Genomic DNA, 23,697 nt, shown 5'->3' on the forward strand with positions numbered 1-23,697 from the left:
TAGAGCACTTCAGTTTAGAGTTCATGAGGGTCAAATTTGTCAAGCACACTGCTCCAACCGCGACACCAGGGAGGGAGAAAATGGAGACCTCCAGACGCTGTTGGACTGCCACTCCCATCAGCCTCAGCTGGCATTGGCCAATGGCTAGGGGTGATGGGATCTGTAGTCCAGCAACGTCTGGAGTGTAGGGATGATCGCGGAGTGAGGAGTGGGGTCCGGAGGGAGCAGACTCCCTACCCGCAGGCAGCCACAGTCTGCCTGCACGCGTGACCTTGGGGTGTGGGGCACCCCCCACACACACACACACAGACAAAGCCATGGCTGTCTGAACATTGTTGCCTCTGTCTAACCTTTTGCGGTCTCAGTAGTCTGTGGTGTCCTGTCTGTAACCTTTGTCTCTGAGACCTTTTGTCTCCTTCGTCATACACTGTGCAAGGGGGAAATGACACGGTGGAAACAGGTGCCAAAATAACTTTGTACCGCCCCACGATCTCGGGACCGGAAGATGTGTAAAGGTCACAGCCCAAAATGTATCTGCCTGGTTTGCATATTTGTCTCAATAAAAGGAGGCTCCACAGGGCTGGCCAGCAGCTTGCATGCAGCCCACCTGTGCACAGCTCACCTGCATTATCAACTCCTGCCTCATGTCCATCACTTCATGGAGGACCACAGGTTCCCCACATCTGGTCCACAAAAGCAGCAAGCACCCCACTCCCACCAAATCATGGCCTCACCCCCACCCCAGCCAATACCACTAGCGACTTTTTCTCTCCTTGCGCTGACCGACTGCTACAACATTTGCGCAAACCATTTCATTTGAAAAGTGCTTTACAATCTTTATTAGGTTCATCCTCACAACAACCCTGTGAGGTAGGTCACTCATTCCCATTTCACAAATGGAGAACTGAGGCTGATCCGCACACACTCGGCAGGTGTGTGCATTCATACTCGCATCACAGTGCTCATCCAGTTCCCGCTGAACTTAGGATAGTTGCCTCGGCTGGGGATGCCAAATCCCCATTTGGGCCCTTAAGAAGTGCAAATCAAAGTCAGCGACTTGAACCCGGGTGTCTTGGATACAGTCCACTCACTTAACGCCCTTATTTCTCTGCCCACCGATCCATCTGGCGATCTGGGCACGGATGCCTATAATTTCCACTTAATTATAGCGCATCACAGTCTACAAATTTAGTTGCTCCGAATATAGTTATTTATTTCTCTTTTAGAGAAGGGGTGGCGATGGGTCAATTTACAGATGTTTCCACTCAACTCCGGTATATAAAAAAAATCTTTTATACAATATATGTACAACACATGTCACAATAGACTTCTTTCTTTCTTTTTAAATCGGGAGCGAACATTCCGTTTGCCTGATCCATTGTTACCAGCACACATACATCCACACGAAAGGAAGAGCGAGAGAGAGAAGAAGGGGGAAAAACCCTAAATATTTAGTGCTAGTCATACAGTTCCAGATTGCAGCCTAGCGTTGAAAGCTCAGCTTTGAGTTTAGGGAATTGTCTGACGTAACAAAAAAATAAAAATAAAAAACAAGACTTTTGAAGTCGTTAAGACACAAACTTTTAAAAAGTGGGTTTTCCTTTTTCTTTCTTGGTCTCTCTGTTTCCTCCTCCCCCCCCCCCCAAGATATATACATAAAAAAGAGCCCAAAAAAGGCATTGGTTTTTAATGCTATTAGAAAGCTATATAAATGTGCACAGGTCCTTTTCTTCTTTTCATAAAAGACCAATGGAAAACAAAACAAAACAAAAGCGCCTTCAGCTTCCAGGAATTTCTTCTGGGGATCATTCTGTTTTAAGTACCTGTATGTAGAATGTAGGGAATGGGTATGAAACAGGTTTGAGAGAGGGAGAGAGAGAGAGGGAGAGAGAGAGAGAGAGAGAGAGAGAGGGAGAGGGAGAGGGAGATGGAGAAGAATGACAATGGTTAGACATCTTTTATTCTAACGGTGAAGATCTATACCACAGGAGCTCTAGAACAAAGCTTCCACATAATCAGAAGCCTCAAATTGCCTATAGCAGTTTTATTGGTTCTGACAGATATTACAGCTTCCCGAGAAGAGACATATTCTACTCTTCACTCAGGGCTGCTTACTCACAAGTACACTCAATATCGAACTACACTGCCACACTCAGTATCCAACTACCAGCCGGTAAGCCCCAGTACAGTCAATGGAGCTAACTTCTGGATAATATATAGAATTGAGCTGCCGGACACTCACCCTCCAACAACTACTTACAGCAAACAAAAAGAACCAGGAGATTTGCAGCTTCCTTGTTCACCTCTGCTGCAAGAAATGAGGCATTGCCTGAGGTTGAGCAGATGGGATGCACTATGGACGTGTTGGAAGAGGGCCTCCACAGTGGGCTACAGGAACTATTAGAAGCTGCGACAGCTACTGTCACCTGGAGGCTTCTGACCATATGCTCTTGCTTGAACCAGCTATAAAACATAATGGCCAGTGATACCAGCTGATGGCACGGTTTGTGGAAAATACCCTTTTGTGCCACTGGGCTTCCTGGTGGGTCAAGATTGTCCTGTATGTTTCCCACTCATGCTATATACACACCACCATGTTGAGGTATTCAGTTATGGAGAAATCTTACTTGTTTTTAAAAAGAACAGGGGAGGGCAAGATGGCGACCACTGTATCTATTCAGAATGTAAAAAAGGTAAAGGTAAAGGGACCCCTGACCATCAGGTCCAGTCGTCGACAACTCTGGGGTTGCGGCGCTCATCTTGCTTTATTGGCCAAGGGAGCCGGTGTACAGCTTCCGGGTCATGACTAAGCCGCTTCTGGTGAACCAGAGCACCGCACGGAAATGCCGTTTACCTTCCCACCGGAGCGGTACCTATTTATCTACTTGCACTTTGACGTGCTTTTGAACTGCTAGGTTGGCATGAGCAGGGACTGAGCAACGGGAGCTCACCCCATCGCGGGGATTCAAACCACCGATCATCTGATCAGCATGGCCTAGGCTCTGTGGTTTAGACCACAGTGCCACCCGCATTCCATTCAGAATGTAGTTTAAATCAAACATTTAAGAAGAAGGGACTACCTTGAAGGCCTTGGGAAGGACACAGGGGCATAGGAAGCTGCATTTCACCAACTCAACATTTGCTGCCCTAGCTGGAGGCGCCAGGAACTGAACCTTTTGCATGCAAACGCAGGGGCTCTGTTGCTGAGAATGGCCCTTGCCTGGCACCTTTCATCAAGATCTATTCTGTCTCTCCACCTTTAGCCAATCAGTTTGGCAGGCCTGGAGAGGAGAGCCGGGCCACTTCTGTGCTCTGTGAAGCACTTCACAAATTGCAGGCTTTTCATGCTGAACAGCAAAGCAGCAATCACAGTAACTAAGGGAGACACTCCAACACGCGGCGTTGTCGCTCCACAAGGAACCCGTGACTGTACCTGATGCTTTTGCCTCTTATGCTTCTTCGCCATCGTCCATCTCAACCTCGTCCAAGTCAGCTGTATCTGCAGCTCGCGACAAGATGTCTGCCATTAGCGCCTCCTCCAGCTTTTTCCGTACCTGCTGTACTCGCTCTTCTTGCTTCCTGTGGAATAACCCGGAGGGGAAAAACATCACTGAAATATTATCTCCGCAAATGGAAAGAGAAGTCAATCAGCCAGCCAGTATAAATCAGGGAGTGAAGGTGAGCAGGTGAGGAACCTGTAGCCCTCTGTTATCAAATTTAATCTCCACCCCTATAGTTCTTCCTTCCTCATCTTTGAACAACAACTTCGGGTCCAAACTAGGTTTTGTGTAGATTGCCACCCCCCTTTTGTTTTCCGTCCCTGATGCAATAAATTCTATTCCTAATTTCCCATTTTGTAAAACTCTTGTGTGATTACTGGAGACATGAGTCTCTTGTAGACATATAATATCCCATTTTCCCCCCTTAACACATGTTCTATTTTGTTTCTTTTGAGATTTTTTTAAAAAAAATATTAATTTTCCACATTTATAACAAATATAACATCTAAAAGACTCAAAATGAAACACATTACAATACTAGAAGAAAAAAGAAAGAAAAATAAAAAACACTTAATACTTCTAAAATCCAAATTAACTTTCATTGTTATCTGACTTCCTCTAATCCCCCCTAACTGAATTTCATTGTGACACCTTTGTAACAGTTCTCCAAGATCATCTTTCTAATGCAGTTAACTCCTTCAATTTACTATCTTCATTTTTTGAGTTTACTATTCAACCCACTTACATTGCATGAGATACACTTTAGTGACATACAGATTTATTGTATTCACGTTACCTTACCACATTCAAGAAATAACTATAAAACAAACTTTTCCACTTTATTCCTGTCTTGTCTCTTCTAGCTCTTGAAGTCTCTCTCCACCTAGATCTTTCCAGTACTTCCTCTAGAAACTTCCTGCTTCTTCTACCATCCTAAAGGTCTTCAGTCTATCTTTATACGTGAAAGTGAGTCCCCGAGGAAACCTGTGGCCCTCTGAAACTGCAAATCCCATCCTCCCTGACCATGGCCCATACTGGCCGAGGATGATGGGAGTTGGAGTACAACAACATCTAGAGGGCCACAGGATCCCCAGCCCTGATCTAAAAGAAGGCATTCCCATAGAACCACAGAATCGTAGACTTGGAAGGGACTGTGAGGGTCATCTAGTCCAACCCTTTGCAATGCAGGAAAATTGGCAGACCTGCGGCTTGAACCCATGACTCTGATATTGAATATCTCAAGCTCTATCAACCGAGCTACCTGGAGAGCCATAATTGACAATCTGGGGGGGGGGAACAATAATTGACAAATGAGATGCTCTAAACACTGCTTGTGTAGGTAATAATAATAATAATAATAATAATAATAATTATTATTATTATTTGTATGCTGCCCTATACCCATAGATCTCAGGTTCTACCCGTAGATCAGGTGGATGGATACCTTTTACTGGGGATCAGGTAGATTTCATAAGAGAAGCCCAAATTCACATCCATTTAAAGTACAAATATTCAAGTCAATGAGAAGAGTTTCCACATCAATAAAAACACCTGCTGTGGCCAATGTGAAAACTATCTGCATACAGTATTTTTCGCTACAAATTAAAATCCATGCTCCCCACTGAGGCAAATTATGTGATTCTTTTAATGAAACTCTTCATAGGTAGCTTAATAGGGACCCACCACTAATCTCATCAACATTCACTTATGAACTCTGATGTAGCAGTTGAGAAGAAAGAATTTCAGCCAAACTAAGCCAAATACATATACCAGTTTGGAGGTCATTGACTTTAAGACTAAAAAGAAAGCCCATCCACCATCTTTTTTTTTCCTGGAAGAAGAATTAACATAAACGCGGAACTATTGAATTCAGGAAGAATAAGTCACTGGGGGAATGCTGAAAGCCAGCACTGAATGTGATGTCAGGGTGGAAAAATCTCTTGGGATTCTCTGCCACACTTCCATTGTTGAGAGTGATGAAAAGCTAGCAGCTACAAAGACCTGTATGGCTTTAATAAACCTAGATGGAGAAGCTGAACGCAAATCCCCAAAACTTTTCCAAATGTACTTTTCCTTACTATGAACCAGAGATTTTCTTATTTTAAAGGAATGAGCGCAATGAACACTGGATAACTGAAAGGAGCAGAGAGCTCCCATCTTCAAGCATTCTTCTGTAACATTTCACAATCCCACAAGCCATGTTTGAAAAGCAGGATGTTCAAAGCAAACTCAAAATTGATTATTCTAGCTGCCTTCAGACAAGGATGAGGAACCTGTAACCCTCTAGGTGTTGCTAGATTATAGTTCTAGTCATGCTGGCTGGAGCTAGCAGTAAATGGAGTCCAACAACATTTAGAGGGTCCCAGATTCCCCACTCCCAACTCAAGTAATTAAAACAAGCAAACCAGGTTTTTAAAGCCAACTGTGGGTGGCGCTGTGGGTTAAACCACACAGCCTAGGACTTGCTGATCAGAAGGTCGGCGGTTCAAATCCCTGCGACGGGGTGAGCTCCTGTTGCTCGGTCCCTGCTCCTGCCAACCTAGCAGTTCGAAAGCATGTCAAAGTGCAAGTAGATAAATAGGTACCGCTCCGGCGGGAAGGTAAACAGCGTTTCCGTGCACTGCTCTGGTTCGCTAGAAGCGGCTTAGTCATGCTGGCCACATGACCCGGAAGCTGTACGCCGGCTCCCTCGGCCAATAAAGCGAGATGAGCGCTGCAACCCCAGAGTCGATCACGACTGGACCTAATGGTCAGGGGTCCCTTTACCTTTACCACTAAAAACTATTGGCAGAGCCCCTGCTGGCCAAAAACATGGTCTTTTAAAACATCAAGGGTTTTTTGTTTTTTAAAAAAGACAGTGATTTGGCTTTAGTGCAAATAAAGCCGTGGGATGATGTGACTGAGTCTCAAATTTTAGTTCCTGCCCTGTCCTTCTGAGCTCTAAAATTCTATGTTTCTAATACCTTTAAAGCCGCTGCCCTTATGTCACGGATAAGAAGCGATCACACTTTCTTTGTTTATTTTGAAACTCTTGGATCAAGCTGACGCGGAGACTGCAAATGTGCCTCGTAAAAAGCATCTCACTAAATAATAAAGATGTTTTATGCTGCTGTTTACAGATCTTTTACTTTATCTTTCCATTCAGTACATCGCGCTGGGTCAGGCTTTAGTAGTGTTGGGGGGCAGTAATGTCAAGGCTGATGAATGAGATTTATTTTTGAGCAACACACAGGCGATGTAAGGATAACTCTGCAAAAGCACAGGTCGGGGAGCTCAAAAGAGGCGCCCTGCGCATGCAGAAGAGCTGTGGAGGGGGGGTGTCCCAGATTCCAGAGCCGAGGCTGATTTAAAAGGTGCAAGACAGAGAACGTGTCACCAAATCATCCGCCGGCATTTAGAGAGTGATATTAAAGTAAACGAATGGAAGGCACTAACGTATGTGTATTTGCACAAGGAATCTTCTGGCCTGGGTACAAATCACAATTGAGGATCACTTTGGGGAGAGTGGGAAGTTGGCAGTGAAAAGCAATGTATATGAAAAGCTTATGTAATGTATATGGGAGCCCGGAATTACTGTACTTTTCCGTGTACTGTGGTAGCTCCGGTTGCAGATGGGATCCGTTCCGGAGCTCTGGTCGGATCCCGAGGTTTCCGCAACTGGAGGGACCGCTTCTGCGCATGCGTGCACGGCAAAAACCCAGAAATATATTTCCGGGTTTGCCACTTACGTATCCCAAAGTTTATGTATATGTAAGCAGAGATACGACTGTATAAGACTAAAGGTAAAGGTAAAGGGACCATTGACTATTAGGTCCAGTTGTGGCCGACTCTGGGGTTGCGGCGTTCATCTCGCTTTATTGGCCGAGGGAGCCGGCGTACAGCTTCCGGGTCATGTGGCCAGCATGACTAAGCCGCTTCTGGTGAACCAGAGCAGCGCACGGAAACACCATTTACCTTCCTGCTGGAGCGGTACCTATTTATCTACTTGCACTTTGATATGCTTTCGAACTGCTAGGTTGGCAGGAGCAGGGACTGAGCAATGGGAACTCACCCCGTCGCGGGGATTCGAACCGCCAACCTTCTGATCGGCAAGTCCTTGGGTCTGTGGTTTAACCAACAGCGCCACCCGCATCCCTGTATAAGACTAGGTTAGTTTTAAAATTATGTTTAAAACTGGGGGGCATCTTATACACGGGTAGTGCATGGGGGGAGATGTGTGATTGGTTGCTGCTGCGGGCCAGAGATTCTCAGTGGCTATTGGGTGTTTGTTGCTGAAACAAGGGCTTATGTTGATTGGCTGTCACTGCGTCAATTGGGTGGGTGATATTAGTGTAGTTCTGGTGTGTGAGCGATTTTTGGCAATCCCCTCTAAAAAAAGTTCAACAACTCTGGGCAAGGCTCCCCCAAAAAGCTCTGGGCAATCTTCCCCCATTTTCTTAATTTGGAGTCCCCCAAAATAGGGGGCATCTTATACATGGGTGCGTCTTATACACAGAAAAATACGGGTATACCTCTGACCTTCCCCAGATCTATGGCAGAAATGGCTTTTCTGCTACCTGTGCCCTTTTCAAAAACTGGGTGCTCCAGGGATCAAACCTGAGACCCTTTGCATGCAAAGCTCATGTTCTACAACTGAGCTGGGGTCCCTTGCCTTTTGCACATACGAGAGGACCACTGCAGCCAAAGGCTTGGCAGGTTTTCCATATCAATATGTCAATGCTAGCCAAGTGCATCTCAGCCAGGCTGCCCTCTGCTTGTTCCATTGCCCACTTTTATTTCCCCTTTTCCTGTAGCCTCCTCCGTTTCCCCTGCTTTTGGTTTCTTGCAGTTTCTTATTTTTCCAATCTTAAATTCAGTTCTCCACATTGGTTTGCAATTTAAAAGAAATAAAAACGTGAAAATTTATCAACATTTTAGTACAAATTTCTCTCAATCTATACATTCTTGTTTGGCGGTTTTGCCTTAATATACCCAAAGCAAGCCCTCCCACCCCAATGCAGTCCAATTTTGTACATTCTTTTCACTAATATATGTAGCTTATGAAAACTTTACCCTGGTGTATGCTATTTTGCATGCATTTCTTGGCCGGTGAACTGCACTGCAAAATTCAGAGAAGTGTGAATTCTGGTGGACGCCTGTGTTTTGGTTCTCGTATTGCTTCAGAAAGTTTGAATTAGGTAGTTTTGTCTTTTGAATGCAAACTGAATCGAAATTCTCTGCCACCCTACCTGGGAATTTCTGCATGCCAAGAAGATGCTTTAACACTGAACTACAGTCTTGGCCATGTTTGGATGAGGAGTGTTTGGATATCAGCATCATAATACAGTCATACCTCGGGTTGAATGTGCTTCAGGTTGAGCGCTTTCGGATTGCGCTCCGCGGCAACCCGGAAGTAACTGAGCGCATTACTTCCGGGTTCTGCCACTCGTGCATGCGCAGATGCTCAAAATGACATCACGCGCATGCGCAGAAGCGGCAAAATGCGACCCGCGCACGCACAGACGCACCGTCGCGTCTTACGTTCCATTCAGGATCCCGTTCACATCCCGAGGTACCACTGTATTGATGAAGCACATGAATCTGTCAAAGGAGAATGGGAGCACAGATATTTTGGGGAAAATATCACAAAATATTTCCCTGTTATTATATCTTGCGCTTACACAGCTCAACCCTGTCCTGCATATATATCACCAGAGAGGGACTCAGCAGTCACAAAAACCCAAAACGACTTGCACTTAGGCAGCTACCTTTAAGTGAAAACGCATCATCACAAGTTAAGTAAGAACTGCAGTCCTGAAGCAAATGACTTTCCCATTAATACGTTCAGCTTGATTTCCTATGCTAATTTGCAGAGAAGGCACTCTGGAAACAAAAGTCCCTGAATATGCAACTGAATCAAAGGTAGCCCGTGCAAACATAATATTAATATTTTTTTAAATGCAAGTGTGATGTGGAGGAAAAGAAAAGAAGGAACAAGAGATATGACTTCTCAAAGCAAACGAACCTTGGAAACACTATTTTCTTGACAGATCAGGATTCCATTGCTATTAGAGAACTGTGGTTCAACATTGCCCTCTGCCGGAGGCAGTCTGGGATTTCAACTGCTAAAACAAAACAGAAAACACCCCGAAATCCTTTGGAACATTTCTTTTTATGTGTTAGCCGTCTCCTGCTGGCGGCAGAAATAATAAGAGGGGGGAACCCATGCTGTGTTAACTTTTTATGCCTCCATTACATCGTTCGGGACACAGTGAAGCCGAAAAAACGCTTAGTCCCAAACTTTAAGAAGATGGTAGAGACTATTGAACAAAACTAATTTTCAAAGGGAGAAATAAAGGAGTGGGGGAGGGATTTGTGACATCAAGGATCTGCATTCATCTCTGAGCTTCCAGGACTGCTCAAAATTCACCAAACAGTTCGAGCCTATTTGGGTAAAATCTTTGTGAGCAAAGTCTACTAAAGCAAAAGGTTGCAAGAGCAATTTTGCAAAATTGTTGTACGTTAGGACTGGCCAGGATAGCTCAGTGTTAGAACATGAGACACTTAAGCCCCACTTTGGGCAAAAACACTCCTGCATTACAGGGATTGGCATAATTGACCCTTGTGCTCCCTTCCAATTCTACAATTCTATTATTCAAACACAAGCACAGGTCATATACAGTGGTACCTTGCTTCTCAAACGCCTTGGTACTCAAACGCCTTGGTTCCCAAAACCTGGAAGTAAGTCTTTCAGTTTTCGGACATTTTTCAGAAGCTGAGCGTCCGATGCGGCTGTCGGCTATTGTTTCCGGGGCGCCTGCACCAATCAGAAGCTGTGCCTTGGTTTCCAAACATTTCAGAAGTTAAATGGACCTCTGGAATGGATTAAGCTTGGCCCTTTTGTTTTTGCTATTTGTTTTGCATTTTTGTTTTTGAGGCGTTTTCGGTTAATTTATTTCTGTGACTCTGTGGAACCCAGTTCAGCTACTGATTTATTGATTGACTGTGTGACTGCGGAAATGGATAAAAGTCCCCCATCCAAACAATGACTATCATCAGTGCAGATAAGAAAAAAATATTCATTTTAATTCTTATCATCTACAATACTGTCTTATTTTATAGTACAGTACACTGATTATTGCTTTCATTTTATGGATCATTGGTCTCGTTAGATAGTGAAATTCACGTTAAATTGCTGTTTTAGGGGTTGTTTTTAAAAGTCTAGAACGGATTAATCCGTTTTGCATTACTTTCTATGGGAAAGCGCGGCCCTTGGTTTTGGAACGCTTTGGTTTTGGGCGGACTTCCGGACCGGATTAAGTTTGAGAACCAAGGGACCACTGTAGTAAAAGTGGACCCAGGCTGTATCAATTCATATTGCAGGGGAGGAGGGGACTGGATTTCTCAAAAATCCCCTGTATTTTTAAAAATAATTCCTGCACAAAAAAGGAAGCACTTCAGGAGAAAGCCTGGTTTAAGTCCTCCTCATTTTCCAAAAGCTGAACACTGGCAGTCTGCCATGGAGAACAACCGCTCTCTCATGGCCACCCATCTTAGCAACCTACGAAGCGAACCTGCAGGAAGATTCTCTGGTGCTCAGCTACTGCTGGATCATGCCAAAGGCCCAACCAGTCCAGCATTGTAGAATCATAGAATTGTAGAGTTGGGAGGTACCCCGAGGGTCATCTAGTCCAACCCCCTGCAATGCAGGAATCTTAGCTAAAACTTCCATGACAGATGGCCATCCAACCTCTGCTTAAAAACCTCCAAGGAAGGAAAGTCCACCACCTCCCAAGGGAATTTGTTCCACTGCCGAACAGCTCTTACTGTCAGAAAGTTCTTCCTGACGCTTAGCTGGAATCTCCTTTCTTGAAGCCATTGGTTCGAATCCTACCTTCTGGAGCTGGAGAAGGCAATGCTCTCTCAATGGCCAACCAGATGCCTTCAAGCAAGACCTGAGCAAAACCACACTCTGCTCTTTGCTGGCAGGATTATACAGGTGTAGCAAGTCCAAGGAACAACTTCAGTCCAAACCATTTAAGGCTTTAAAGGTTAAAAAAAAAGAACTTTAAATTGGGCCCAGAAACTCACTGTCAGCCGGTGAAGCTGCTACAGCAACGATATCATCAACATTGACTGCCTCTGATGGCCGCATTTTGGACCATTTGACATTCTTGAACTATCTTCCACATAATAGCTGCATTTCAATCCACATACGGGAGGTGAGGAGCAAGTCAAGTTAAATGGGAATTTGGAAATACAGAGGTTCCTTAAGCATCCTTAGCAAAGAGACTGTGTGCCCCACAGTGCTTTTACCTCGCCCATTTATCTGTTCTCAGCTAGATGGGGAAAGTGGCCTCATTTGATAGTCATTGAAAGCTTTTATCTCAGTATTTTTAAGGGGGTGGAAAGGAGCCATGCAATTTGGACAACCCACCCCGGTGATACACCATCACACAAAGATTTGGAAATGGGCCACTGTGAGGCTCATCTCAAAAGCCACATGTAAATAGAGCATTAAATATAAAGGCATGTGGCAGCTGTAATCGAGTCTGACTCCACAGTGCAAACTTTTACAGTAGTACCTCGGGTTAAGTACTTAATTTGTTCTGGAGGTCTGTTCTTAACCTAAAACTGTTCTTAACCTGAAGCACCACTTTAGCTAATGGGGCCTCCCGCTGCCAACGTGCGATTTCTGTTCTCATCCTGAAGCAAAGTTCTTAACCCGAGGTACTATTTCTGGCTTAGCGAAGTCTGTAACCTGAAGCGTCTGTAACCTGAAGCATCTTTAACCTGAGGTACCACTGTATTGGGAAAGTGCCCACTCTCATATTTCACCCAGCACAGGCCAAACATGGCCCCATTTGATTTACTTCCTTGTTTATGAACTGGCACGGCCGTGGGCTGCTGTGTCAGCAGAAATACACAAAGCTCTGCGAACGCTGCATTGCTGCTGAGGTGGCAGAAGCTTCAAACACGCCCTTCAAAACCTGGGCTCTAACAGGACGGGAAAGAGAAAGGGCACACCTTTTCTTAAGTCACAAAGCACAAAGAGCAGCCTCATGAAACAAGGTTATCTCAGCTACCTGCTTTCAGGTGCAACATTCTAAGCATCAACAGGAAAGAGTCTCAATGGGTAGAAAGGATGCAGGAATCTGGGGGAAGTGAGGGCAGGCGAGGATGCAGTGTTCAGCCCCGACACAGCAAGGTCCTGATCCTGACCTTGCTTTGCAGGGGGGACAGAAATCTCCCATTGGGGAGGGAGGTTTATTATTTATTTTATAGGGGTCATCTGAAAAAGCATCAGGCTACTGTACAACAACATAAAAAAACAAAACAAAAGCAATACAGAGTGATGATTAAAACGACTGGCTACCCAAGGAAATTTTAAACCACTGCATAGGCTTGTTGGCACAGAGAGGTCAAGAGACATTTGGGGGTGCCTGCCAAATCTCTGCTAGAAGGGTGGTCTGCAGCATGGAGGCTGGTGACACTAAACACCCGATTTAAGGCTTCCTCCAACTGCTCGCAAAGGGAAGGCAAACCTGGCCCTTCAAAGAAAATAGATCAGCTCAAACCATCATTCTTACTACCGTATTTTTCGCACCATAGGGCGCACCGGACCATAGGGCGCACCCAGTTTTTAGGGGGGGAAATCAAGAAAAAAAATTGCCCCCCCCAGCCCCAAAGAGCAGCGTACAGGCTGCGCACAACCTCTCCCTGCCGGAGGGGTTGCGCGCGGCTATGGCACAAGCCAAGGCAGTGAGCAGGATGGATCCCGCTCGCTGTTTTGGCTTCCCCTTTAGCCCTGTGCAGCCTCTCCTTGCCGGAGGGGTTTCGCGAAGCTATGGAGCAAGCCAAGGCAGCGAGCAGGATGGATCCCGCTCGCTGTTTGGCTTCCCCTTTAGCCCCACGCAGCCTCTCCCTCCTGGGAGAGGCTGTGTGGGGCTAAAGACTCCATAGCTCCGTGCAGCCTCTCCTTGCCGGAGGGGTTGCGCGCAGCTATGGAGCAAGCCAAGGCAGCGAGCGGGATGGATCCCGCTCGCTGCTTTGGCTTCCCCTTTAGCCCTGTGCAGCCTCTCCTTGCCAGGAGACGCTGCGCAGGGCTAAAGAATCCATAGCCCCATGCAGCCTCTCCTTGCCGGAGGGGTTGCGCACAGCTATGGAGCAAGCCAAGGCAGCGAGCGGGATGGATCCTGCTCGCTGTTTTGGCTTCCCCTTTAGCCCCGTGCAGCCTCTCCCTCCTGGGAGAGGCTGCGTGGGGCTAAAGAATCCATAGCCCCGTGCAGCCTCTCCTTGCCATAGGGGTTGCGCGCAGCTATGGAGCAAGCCAAAGCAGCAAGCGGGATGGATCCCGCTCGCTGTTTTGGCTTCCCCTTTAGCCCCGTGCAGCCTCTCCTTGCCGGGAGACGCTGTGCAGGGCTTTCCTGGCTTTACTGGGAGGTGGGGGGATTCACCCACCTCCCGCAAAACCGGCAGAAGCCGCGCAACTCCTTTAAAGAGATCGCAGCTTCTCCTGGCTTTTCTGGGAGGTGGGAGAAGGGACTGATGCGGCCAGTCAGTCCCTTCTCCCTCCTGTGGAAAAGCCCGCAAGAGCGCACGGAGCTTGTGTGCAGCTCTTGGGGGCTTTTCCCGCCTGCCTCCCCCCTGCATTCGCTCCATAGGACGCACACACATTTTCCCTTGCTTTTTAGGAGGGGAAAAGTGCATCCTATGGTGCGAAAAATACGGTAACTTTTTTTAGACATCGTTTTCTAGTCATTACACCTCTAGTTACCAAAAGTCTCTCACACTATGGAAATTGCCTCTATATATCACCAAGTCCATTACATTAAGGGAGCATGCATGAGTTTATTTTATTCTATTTGCAGTTGCTCGATATCCTTTTCTCTTCCTGTCCTTTCTGAGGCTTGCTTGTGCCTGGATAGCTCAGTTGGTTTGTGTGTGGTGCTGATAACGCCAAGGTTGCAGGTTTGATCCCATCCACTTTAAGATCTTTTACAAGTCGATCAACCCAGCAAGCGTGGCACCACTGCTTGCCCAACTTGCGCTTCCAGCTACAGGTCCTCCCAGTGCAGCCCAACGTCTGAAATTTCAACGGTTCTTCAAGCAACTGTGAGGAGGTGCAATGGACAAGATTGAGCTCATAGAAGACCTTCGAAACAGCAGAGTGTGGTAAAACTGTAAGGTCAGAAGTCTGAAAAGTTGGTAAGATCCAGAAATCAACTCGGGAGAAGGAGAGGAAGTGTGTGCAATGTGAACACACATAGTGATAAAAGGAGAGAATTCCATTCACCTCACAGAGAATGGGGCTGGTGTGATGTTAACATATGAGAGTGCTGGAGGTGAAATAGTTAAACAAGTTACCCAATCAGAACCTAGGGGGTGGAGTCAGAGGGACTATAAAACCAGCTCTGGGAAGGGCGAAGGGAGAGTTTGTTGGGAGTTGGGTGGTTGGTTGGAGTGGGAGTGAATTGGGATAGAGTCTGTGGGTAGGTTGAGTTAGTGTAGTGAAATAAGCTGAGTCAGGAACAGTTAGGAGCTAGGAAGACAAGTAAATATGAGAGAGGTGGTTTAGTGAGTGAGAGCAGGTAGCGGAAGTTGTAGGTCTGGATAGGCACCCCATGATGGTAATTGACCGATACCATTTATGAAACCACACACTTGTTAAACTGCAATAAATAAACAGAAGTTTATGTTCCAATATAACCCTGACTGGACTCAGTATTGTACCAGGTAGGGCCTGGGTGGTGGCAGCAAGAAAAAAGTGGTGGCACAGGGATCAAGAGACGGTGAAACGTCCGGGGACCCTGTGTGATCACCACAGCTGGTTGCAGTGAGAGGAAAAGCCCTTCAACAGCAGTGGGGGCAAGGACTTACCTAATGTCCTCGTCTGTGACGATGAAGGCTTTGCAGAGAGGCTGGGAGGTGTTCAGCCACACGGCTGGGTTCTTCTCAACGGCGGCAGAGAGCTGTCCTGTGATGGGGGCAGAACTCGTGTGCAGTGCGCTGGCGACGGCAGACAGGAGGGTGTCATCGTTGTTCCCCGGGCCAACCCCTGGAACGCGAACGCAGCACTTGATCAATAAGGTTCACCAGAGCAGAGTTCAATGGGCAGGATCCGGTGGCAAGGATCCCAAACCTCCCATCCCAGAGCCTAGTCAGGTATCAAAGAGCACATGAGAGGGAGATGAAGCATGCAGGGGCACGCACACACATGGGTCTCACCCCACACCGTGCTGGCCCCATTCAGTTCACCTTCCTGCTTAGTGTAGGTTCAGCTTGACACTCTAGGAATTCTGGACAACCAATTATCTGTGGGGCAAGAGGGCAGCCTAACCACAAAACTGGCAAGAACCAGCTTCGGAGGAACCTAATGGCCAAAGCAACTCCAGATATGGTACAAGGAGGGTTCTAACACATGCCATTTCCAAGGACTATGGTTGACTAAAAGATGGTGGGGCAATTTCAGGACTGAGAAGAGGAGGAATGATGGAGACCGCCTCCCAATCCTGACCCTTCCGGGGAGGAGGAAGCGGCAGTATAGATTTACAACAGTGGTTTGTGGGAGGTTGCAGTTCAGAGGTAGATGAGAGGAAAAGCTGGGAAATCATGGAACAGCCAGAACAACACCCAGCTGACATGTTGTCATTGGAAAGCATTCGAGACCCCCTGTCTCCCAGAGCCCAGCAAGCCTTAAAAGTAGGAGAGCAAAGAGCTCCAAGACACATAGTAGCACCCGTAGAAGTGAGAATGACAGTGAGAATGACGAATGAGGAAGTGGGAGAGAGGGTGGAGATTCACTTGGGACAATGCCATTGTCCAAGAGGCTGGGTTCTATAGCCTCTCTCTGTAAAGATTAAAAAAAAAAAGGATGGTAAGAAACTCTCCCTTGTCTTTATACATTCCTGGGCAACCAGCCGGGAGCCACTGACAGCATCCTGACAGGCAATGGGGTGGCAGAAGATGGTAGGGGAGAGGAGGAAATACCTAAGGTGACTATCTTTTACTATATACCATGTTTCCTAATGGGAAGTTCTTGTAGACTCTCTGGACTCTGTCCTGTAATGCAGTACTAAATAGACAAGCTGGGAATTTGGTGACAGACTCTGTAATGAACCCTCAAAGGGAATTTCTCCCCACACCAAACAGGCTTTTGCTCACAGAATAGGACTTCCTCTCCTCCTCCTGGCCGTTGCTGCGCACCTGAGAATCTGGACTAAATGAAGCTTTGGTCTAAACCAGCAGGGCTACTGCTGTTATGTTCTTATCACCCTTTAGACTTCCACCAGCGTACCAAGATGTGAAGCTACAATGTGGACACTGGGGGCAAAGTCAAGCATGTGGGTCCTCCCTGTTAGAATTCCTGCTCCATGATTGCAGTCATGGGATTGTTGTCTTTCACATGACGGTATATGCTTTGACTCCACAAAGTGGGAAGTAACGGAGACAGGATGTTTCTGTTACTGTGTTCCGTGAAGTGTGACTGTTGTTCTTTGTTTTGTCTGATGCTAGAGAGAGAGGGAGCCATGTTGCAGTGCTCCGTGTGTGTTTATATGTAAATAAAGTAGATTAGCCAAAATGCTGAGTTGCTGAGGTCTGTCACGCAAGGTGCACAAACTCTGCGGATCCCTAAGTGTGCCAGTGTCAGTTGGCATCGGTCGCTGTGATGTTTGGGGTGAAGAAAGCTTATGAAGCTCCCAAACGATCGACCAGGAGGGAGAGAACATGCCAGTCGGGCATGTGTCTCTGCCAGAGTCCTACTCAAGTGTAGGCTGAACTCCTGACTCTCCCCACCCCTTCAGATGCATCCACACGTGCACAAAATGTCCCTCTGCACCCCAGCTTGAGAGCCACCCATTTCTTAGAACACTGCTGATGCAAAGAGTACCTTGAAGGCCTTTTGGCAGCTCCATGGATTTTATGATCTGCTCGCTCACATCTGATGCGCTCAAGCCTTGCAGCCTCTTCTCCCAGAAAAGCTGAAAAGATTGAAAGATTGCCGGGTTAATTTAAAATGGAAAAGTAACAAAAACACTGCGGGGGGGGGGAGGGGAAACCAAGATGGAATATTCATTTTATAGGCATAAACTTAATCCCTTCTGCAACAGCGCTGGAAGATTTACAGACAGCCTCTGCATGCTGCCAACTTGACGAAAAAGCAGAAGGAATCGTTTTGTTTATTTGCGGGTTTAGTTCAAATATTTATGCCCCATTTATTTAGACGCAATCAACCTCTCAAAAGCAGCTTGCGGTGATACTAAAGCAAACATCTCTTGTTTTTATTCTTTTTCAAGGTTACTTCCAGGGCAGATTCTGGGTGCCAGTTCCCTACGGAGCTTTGCTACTGAAGAGAAACTATCCTCTGGGAAGTTCTCTTGCACAAAGACTTGCGAAATGAACAGTCGCTGCCCAGTAACACAGTTGCTTCCCCACAAACTGAATGGGACTTGTGCACAGGGCAAACCAACACCTGATTGCTCCAATGCAGACGAGCGCCGGCTATACTTGCTAACTTTAAACTGATGCAAAAACAATTAAGCAACAATTAAGCATACGCACACTTTTTCCAGTTAAGGACAATCGTCTTGAGCCCTTGATTGCTTCCAATACACTAGGGCTGCATGGTCAACTTAAAAGGGGGTAGTTTTCAAGGCTGCTCAGCCAAGGACCAAACTACGTGTGATGCAGAAGGCAGCTTTGTTGGGGGCTCTTGCTGTTTTTAAAAAATGCAGATAGCATCAGCTGCAGGGAGAGCAATGGATAATTACAAGGAGCATAGCAGGTGTGGTGGAAGAATTTAACCCTCTCCTCTCCTGCTGCTGTCCTAAATAAGAGTCCTTGTTCCAAAGGTGCTATCTGCATTGGAAATCACTCATTGGGACCAGCTAAACTTTGATTTGGCATCTTGATTGCTAATTCTGCCCTAGTGCAAGTGTAATTTGCCCTGTGGCGCAGGGTGACTAAGTTCAGCCCCTGAAAATGCGTGAATCGGTAAGGTGCTTGTGAACTTGCACATGCAGGTAAATCTGCAAGGACTGTAGACCAAGGAGACTCAAATTCGAATCCATGCTCAGCCATGGGTAAGCTTGGACCAGTTAACTATATCTCAGTCTAATAAGCTTCACAGAGCTAATGGAGAGAGAGAGAGAGGGAAGAGTACACATTGAAGAAAAACAAAATGAAAAAAATAAGAGTAATCAGCAAGGGTAGTAGTTGAACTACGTTTGAGTAAAACTTAGTTGAATTACCAAACTTGCTACTTACCATGAGACCCACTGAAATTAATGAACATGTCTAAGACATTGCCATTAATTTCAGTCGGCCTACTGCGAGTAAAACTTAGCTGAATACTACCCTAAGCAAGTGGATGTATCATGCAAATGGAGATCTTACATATGGCACCTAATTAGATTATTTTGAAATGATCTCCTTTCCTGAAAACCAAGGTATTCAATTGCAACTCCTTACTTAATAATTGGAGCATTTTTTGTTACCCCCAAGTAATTTTTCATTGTGAAAATGACAGTACAATTTTTGAAGCATCTACTTAATTTAACTTAAATAGGAACTAAAATGATACAATTGGCATGATTACTGTAAGGACTATATAAAATGTTCCCATTTAGCCGATTTAAAAAATCAATTTAGGATACAATTATGTCAGATAAGTTTGGTGATCCCTGTAGACCTTGGTCAGAGTGATAATGTGATGGATGAGTTTTGCACGCAACGTAATTGCTTTGTTTCAGTGCTCTCTACACAAGCCATTAATATTTGGTTGTCCAATTAAGATCACTTTTAAGACAATCGTGGCAGTGACCAACTTCAGTCCATATTTACACATTTTGCAAGACAACTCAATTATTTCATTCCTGTTTTCCTTCACCAGACCATCATCAACAGCCTTTGCTACTTTACCTTGTGTGTTTATATGGATACATGTATATAATTATCTCTACCCTTCTACTGCATATAGGTATTCAGATCAGCTTAGATCAATTAAAACCACATCATCATAAAGACAACATCATCAAGAAAATACAAAGCGTGTTCGCACATTGCACTGAACCCAGGTACAAGCTGTCTCTGCACATGTAAAAGTGTTTGTACAAAAGAGCACACACTCGTTGATTTCTACTGTTCAACAATTGTGAGCACAGATACACAGATGGTACACTTGTCGTATATCACACTTGAATAACCGGGTGTACCAGTTCAAGCAATGGTGTACACAGATTGAACATGCATGGAACGTAGTAAGAGGCAGAACAGGCACAGCAAATCTGGAAGGAAAATACTCTCTGCTCGACAGGGCAAAATGTCTTCCCGAACAAAAATGACTTTCCTAGCAGATGGAAGATGGTTAAAGAGAGGGGGTCATCCAAGCCTTGCAGGGCAAGATATGCCACAGTTTGGGGGCAGCAGTGAACAAGATGCCGCCTTTTTAAAAGCAATGCCAGAGGTGTTGAGGAAGAGGAGAAATCAGTTGTCTGTATCAGACATCTAGGCCTGCAGCAACATCTATCATGTGATGGAAACAGATAAAGATGATGCCATAGACCGGTTGGACACAGAGGAATGGAGAGGAACCAGCTGGAGAACCCCAAAGGGAAGAAGGCTCAGAGCCCTGGGTTTGGTGGTGGGACGGCAATGAGTGATCAGAGGGGGAATACTGGAAGGGTGGGATGGTGAAAGCTGAAGACATAACAGGGCTTAGTAAGAGAGAGGTCCAGAATCGGAAGCAGAAGCTGAAGCAGGAGAGGAGGAGGCCAAGAGACAGAGATGAGTCAGGCTTGTGAAGAGGCAGGAGAGGCATGAAGAGGGAGGAGCAAAGGCAGGCATGGAGGCACAATCTCAGATTGCTTGGGATACATCCTGGAGAGGAGGAGACATAGCTGGCTGTGGGGAGGCAGGGACCTTTAGTCTAGGCCAGGCATCCCCAAACTTGGCCCTCCAGATGTTTTGGGACTACAGTTCCCATCATCCCTGACCACTGGTCCTGTTAGCTAGGGATGATGGGAGTTGTAGTCCCAAAACATCTGGAGGGCCGAGTTTGGGGGTGCCTGGTCTAGGCAACTGCTTCATGGGGGAAGACCTGAATTGCTGTGCTCATTGGGCCTGAAATTCCTGTGCTGATCCTGTTTTGCTAAAAAAGAGGTAACTCCAGCTCGCTCAAGGTGAATTACTGGTGGCTTGGGTCCTGCCAGGTGCCTTACGAAGTATTTGCCCCTTCAGCTCACAGCAGTGGCTCCCCAGAGTTCTTTCCCTGAGTCAACAGTGTGATGCAGTGGCAAACAAAGCTAATGCTATTCTAGGTTGCATCAACAGAAGTATAGTGTCCAGATCAAGGGATGTAATAGTACCACCCTATTTTGCCTCGATCAGACCACACCTGGAATACTGTGTCCAGTTCTGGGCGCCATAATTTAAGAAGGATACTAACAAGCTTGAGGAAGGGTTGATGACCAAGGGTTTGGAAAGCAGGCCTTATGAGGAACAGTTGAAGGAGCTGGTATTTAGTCAGCTTCTACAATATGTGATATTTTCGGTTCTGTTTTTACTGAAGGTTCTGGGGATTGAGAAACCAGGACCTTGGAATGCAAAGCATGCGGCCTGCGGTTGAGCTACAGTCTCCTCGTGATAAGCTCAGCACCGCACAAAATGAAACGAGGTGCTGCGTAGACAAATAGGAAGTCTCATTTATATCAGACAAACAGTCTGTACTCACAAGGATATTGTCTGAGTGGTTCCAAACATGCAAACACTCAAGGCTGGCTCTCTGCTAATGTGGACAGCTTTTAACGTAGGTCTGAATGTCTGAACTGGGCCCCTTCCCTATTCAGCATATTCGTACAACAAAGAAAAAGACACTTGATTAACCTGAAGCCTAAAGCTGCTCCCATTTCAGCATTTTTAGACTGCTCCTTAGGTTTCAAAGCTCAGTGCCTTCTTCGCAAGCTTTTCTGCAGAGCTGGCGCAGTAACAATGCTTTTGCAGTTCTAGAACACTTAAGAAATCCATGTTGGAGATCTTGCGCTGGGAGCACTGATCTGTAGCTACTGGGAAATGGAAGGGTCTGGAGGACACTGCTGGACTTGAGAGAAGTCACACCAAATGTTCTTTATTGTTTTGTGCATGGAATGGTCTCCAACATTATGAATATATATATATATACAGAGGGAGAAGTTGCCTTATAAATGAATCATCCCGACTTTGGCTGGAAGCAACTCTTTAAGCTCTCAGCAGGCAGAGAGGTCTACCCCCATCTCTGCTACTAGGGCCAGATCCAGGAGCAGTTAACCCTGTGTGGGCCACTTTCAACAGGTGGGGTGGGTGAGCCACCTGTCCCTTGCCTGATGTCATTAGGATGCCAGGTGACTGACGCTTCAAACTGTGGCTGTGAAAGAAGAATCCGGAACCTGCTCTTAAGTGTGGTCTCATTTTCTCCTTTGCAGCCCTGGCTTGAAGTCAGTGCTTTCCCAATTCAAGGTGCAGATGCAAAGGAACAATCAACCGTGTGCTTAGAAATGTAGGCCTTCCTCTGCAGCGACTTGAATTACCGTATTTTTCGCTCTATAAGACGCACCAGAACACAAGACGCACCTAGTTTTTGGAGGAGGAAAACAAGAAAAAAAATATTCTTAATCTCAGAAGCCAGAACAGCAAGAGGGGTCACTGCACAGTGAAAGCACAGCAATCCCTCTTGCTGTTCTGGCTTCTGGGATAGCTGCACAGCCTGCATTCACTCCATAAGACGCACACACATTTCCCCTTACTTTTTAGGAGGGAAAAAGTGAATCTTATAGAGCAAAAAATACGGTAGGTGCTTTTTGAATATGATGCCTTTTTCTGTCACCAAGGCGTGCCTCACCCAAAACAGCCTATGGGTCAGATGTTCCACACCAATGAAGTGACTGTTGTTTATAGACAGCAGACAGGTGAAGAATCCGAAGTTCTTTAATTTCTGTACTTTATCTTTACTATTCTCTCTTTTAAGTTCTTTTCTGTCTCCTTCTTCTTGTCATTTTCTCTCGTTTCTTTTCCCCTCTTCTTTTCTTTCCTCCTATCCTTTTTCTTTTCCTCCACATTTTTATTTTATTTAGATTACGGTTGGATGAAAAAATATACTTGGTATTAAGTTTTGTATCTCTCTTTATAAACTCTAATTAAAATTATTCAAAGAAGAAGAAGTAGTTCCCCACACAAATGAAGGTGGCAGGGTCTTAATCTGAGATGTGGCAGCTGCCCAGGCTGTGCATTACCACTGTGGGAAACTTATCAGAAATCCTCATTAATGTAGATATTTATGAAAAATATTTGCACCTCACCCTTCCATCTACAATGCAGCTTGCAAAAAAATGATATCATAACTGTCAGATAAAATACCATACAACAATATTTACATCACCATTTATTATTATTATTATTATTATTATTATTATTATTATTATTATTATTAAAACTATTACTTAAAATAAATATAAGGACAGTGACCCGATAAGGCACAAAAATACATAAATAAATAGAGGAGGCTTGCCAGAAAAGGGGAGATGGCTAGAGCTCAATGACAGAGCATCTGTCTAAAGGCAGTCCTGATGTCTTGATGTTTACCGTATTTTTCTGTGTATAACACCCCCCCGTGTATAAGACAACCCCTATTTTGGGGGACTCCAAATTAAGAAAGTGGGGGGAGAATGCCCAGAGTTGCTGAGCTTTGGGGGGGGGTGTTGCCAAGAGTTGTTGAGCTTTTTTTCGGGGGGATTGCCAAAAATCACTCGCCCGCCTGGCCAACGCTGCCAATCACACGTCGCCAAAACCACCAATCGTCTGCCCACTCACCCCCAGCAGTCACCAATCGCCAGCCCAATTGCCGCAGCAGCAGCTACCAATCACATGCCCAGCTGACACAGAAGCAGCCAATCGGCAGCAGCCCTTGCCGCACCCATCAATCACCCGCCCAATCGCAGCTGACAATCTCCTGCTCGCGACTGCAACCAATCACCCATCCCCCACTCTGCACTATCCGTGTATAAGGCGACCCCCAATTTTTAACATTATTTTATACTAATAAAAAATCATCTTATACACAGAAAACTACGGTTAATTTTGGAAGCCACACAGAATGGCTGGGGTAACCTAGTCAGATGGGCGGTTTTCATCTTCATCATCATCTGCTTTGCATACCAAAAGTCCCAGATTCAGTTCATAGCATCTC

At 45.8% G+C, this 23,697-nt stretch overlaps 1 protein-coding gene across 1 annotated transcript in view; it reads right to left on the reverse strand.

The window, feature by feature from the left end:
- Positions 1-810: 810 nt before the first annotated feature.
- Positions 811-23,697, reverse strand: part of MBD2 (methyl-CpG binding domain protein 2) — a 57,620-nt gene continuing 34,733 nt past the window's right edge. The window contains exons 4-7 of the mRNA XM_053408146.1: positions 17,371-17,461; positions 15,356-15,537; positions 3,434-3,575; positions 811-1,823 (exon numbers count right to left, since the gene is read on the reverse strand). Coding sequence (XP_053264121.1) covers positions 15,356-15,537; positions 17,371-17,461 — 273 coding nt within the window. The 3' untranslated portion in view covers positions 811-1,823; positions 3,434-3,575. The remainder of the gene's footprint in view (positions 1,824-3,433; positions 3,576-15,355; positions 15,538-17,370; positions 17,462-23,697) is intronic.

The sequence above is a fragment of the Podarcis raffonei genome, chromosome 11, assembly GCF_027172205.1.
Source record: "Podarcis raffonei isolate rPodRaf1 chromosome 11, rPodRaf1.pri, whole genome shotgun sequence".
NCBI lineage: Eukaryota > Metazoa > Chordata > Lepidosauria > Squamata > Lacertidae > Podarcis > Podarcis raffonei.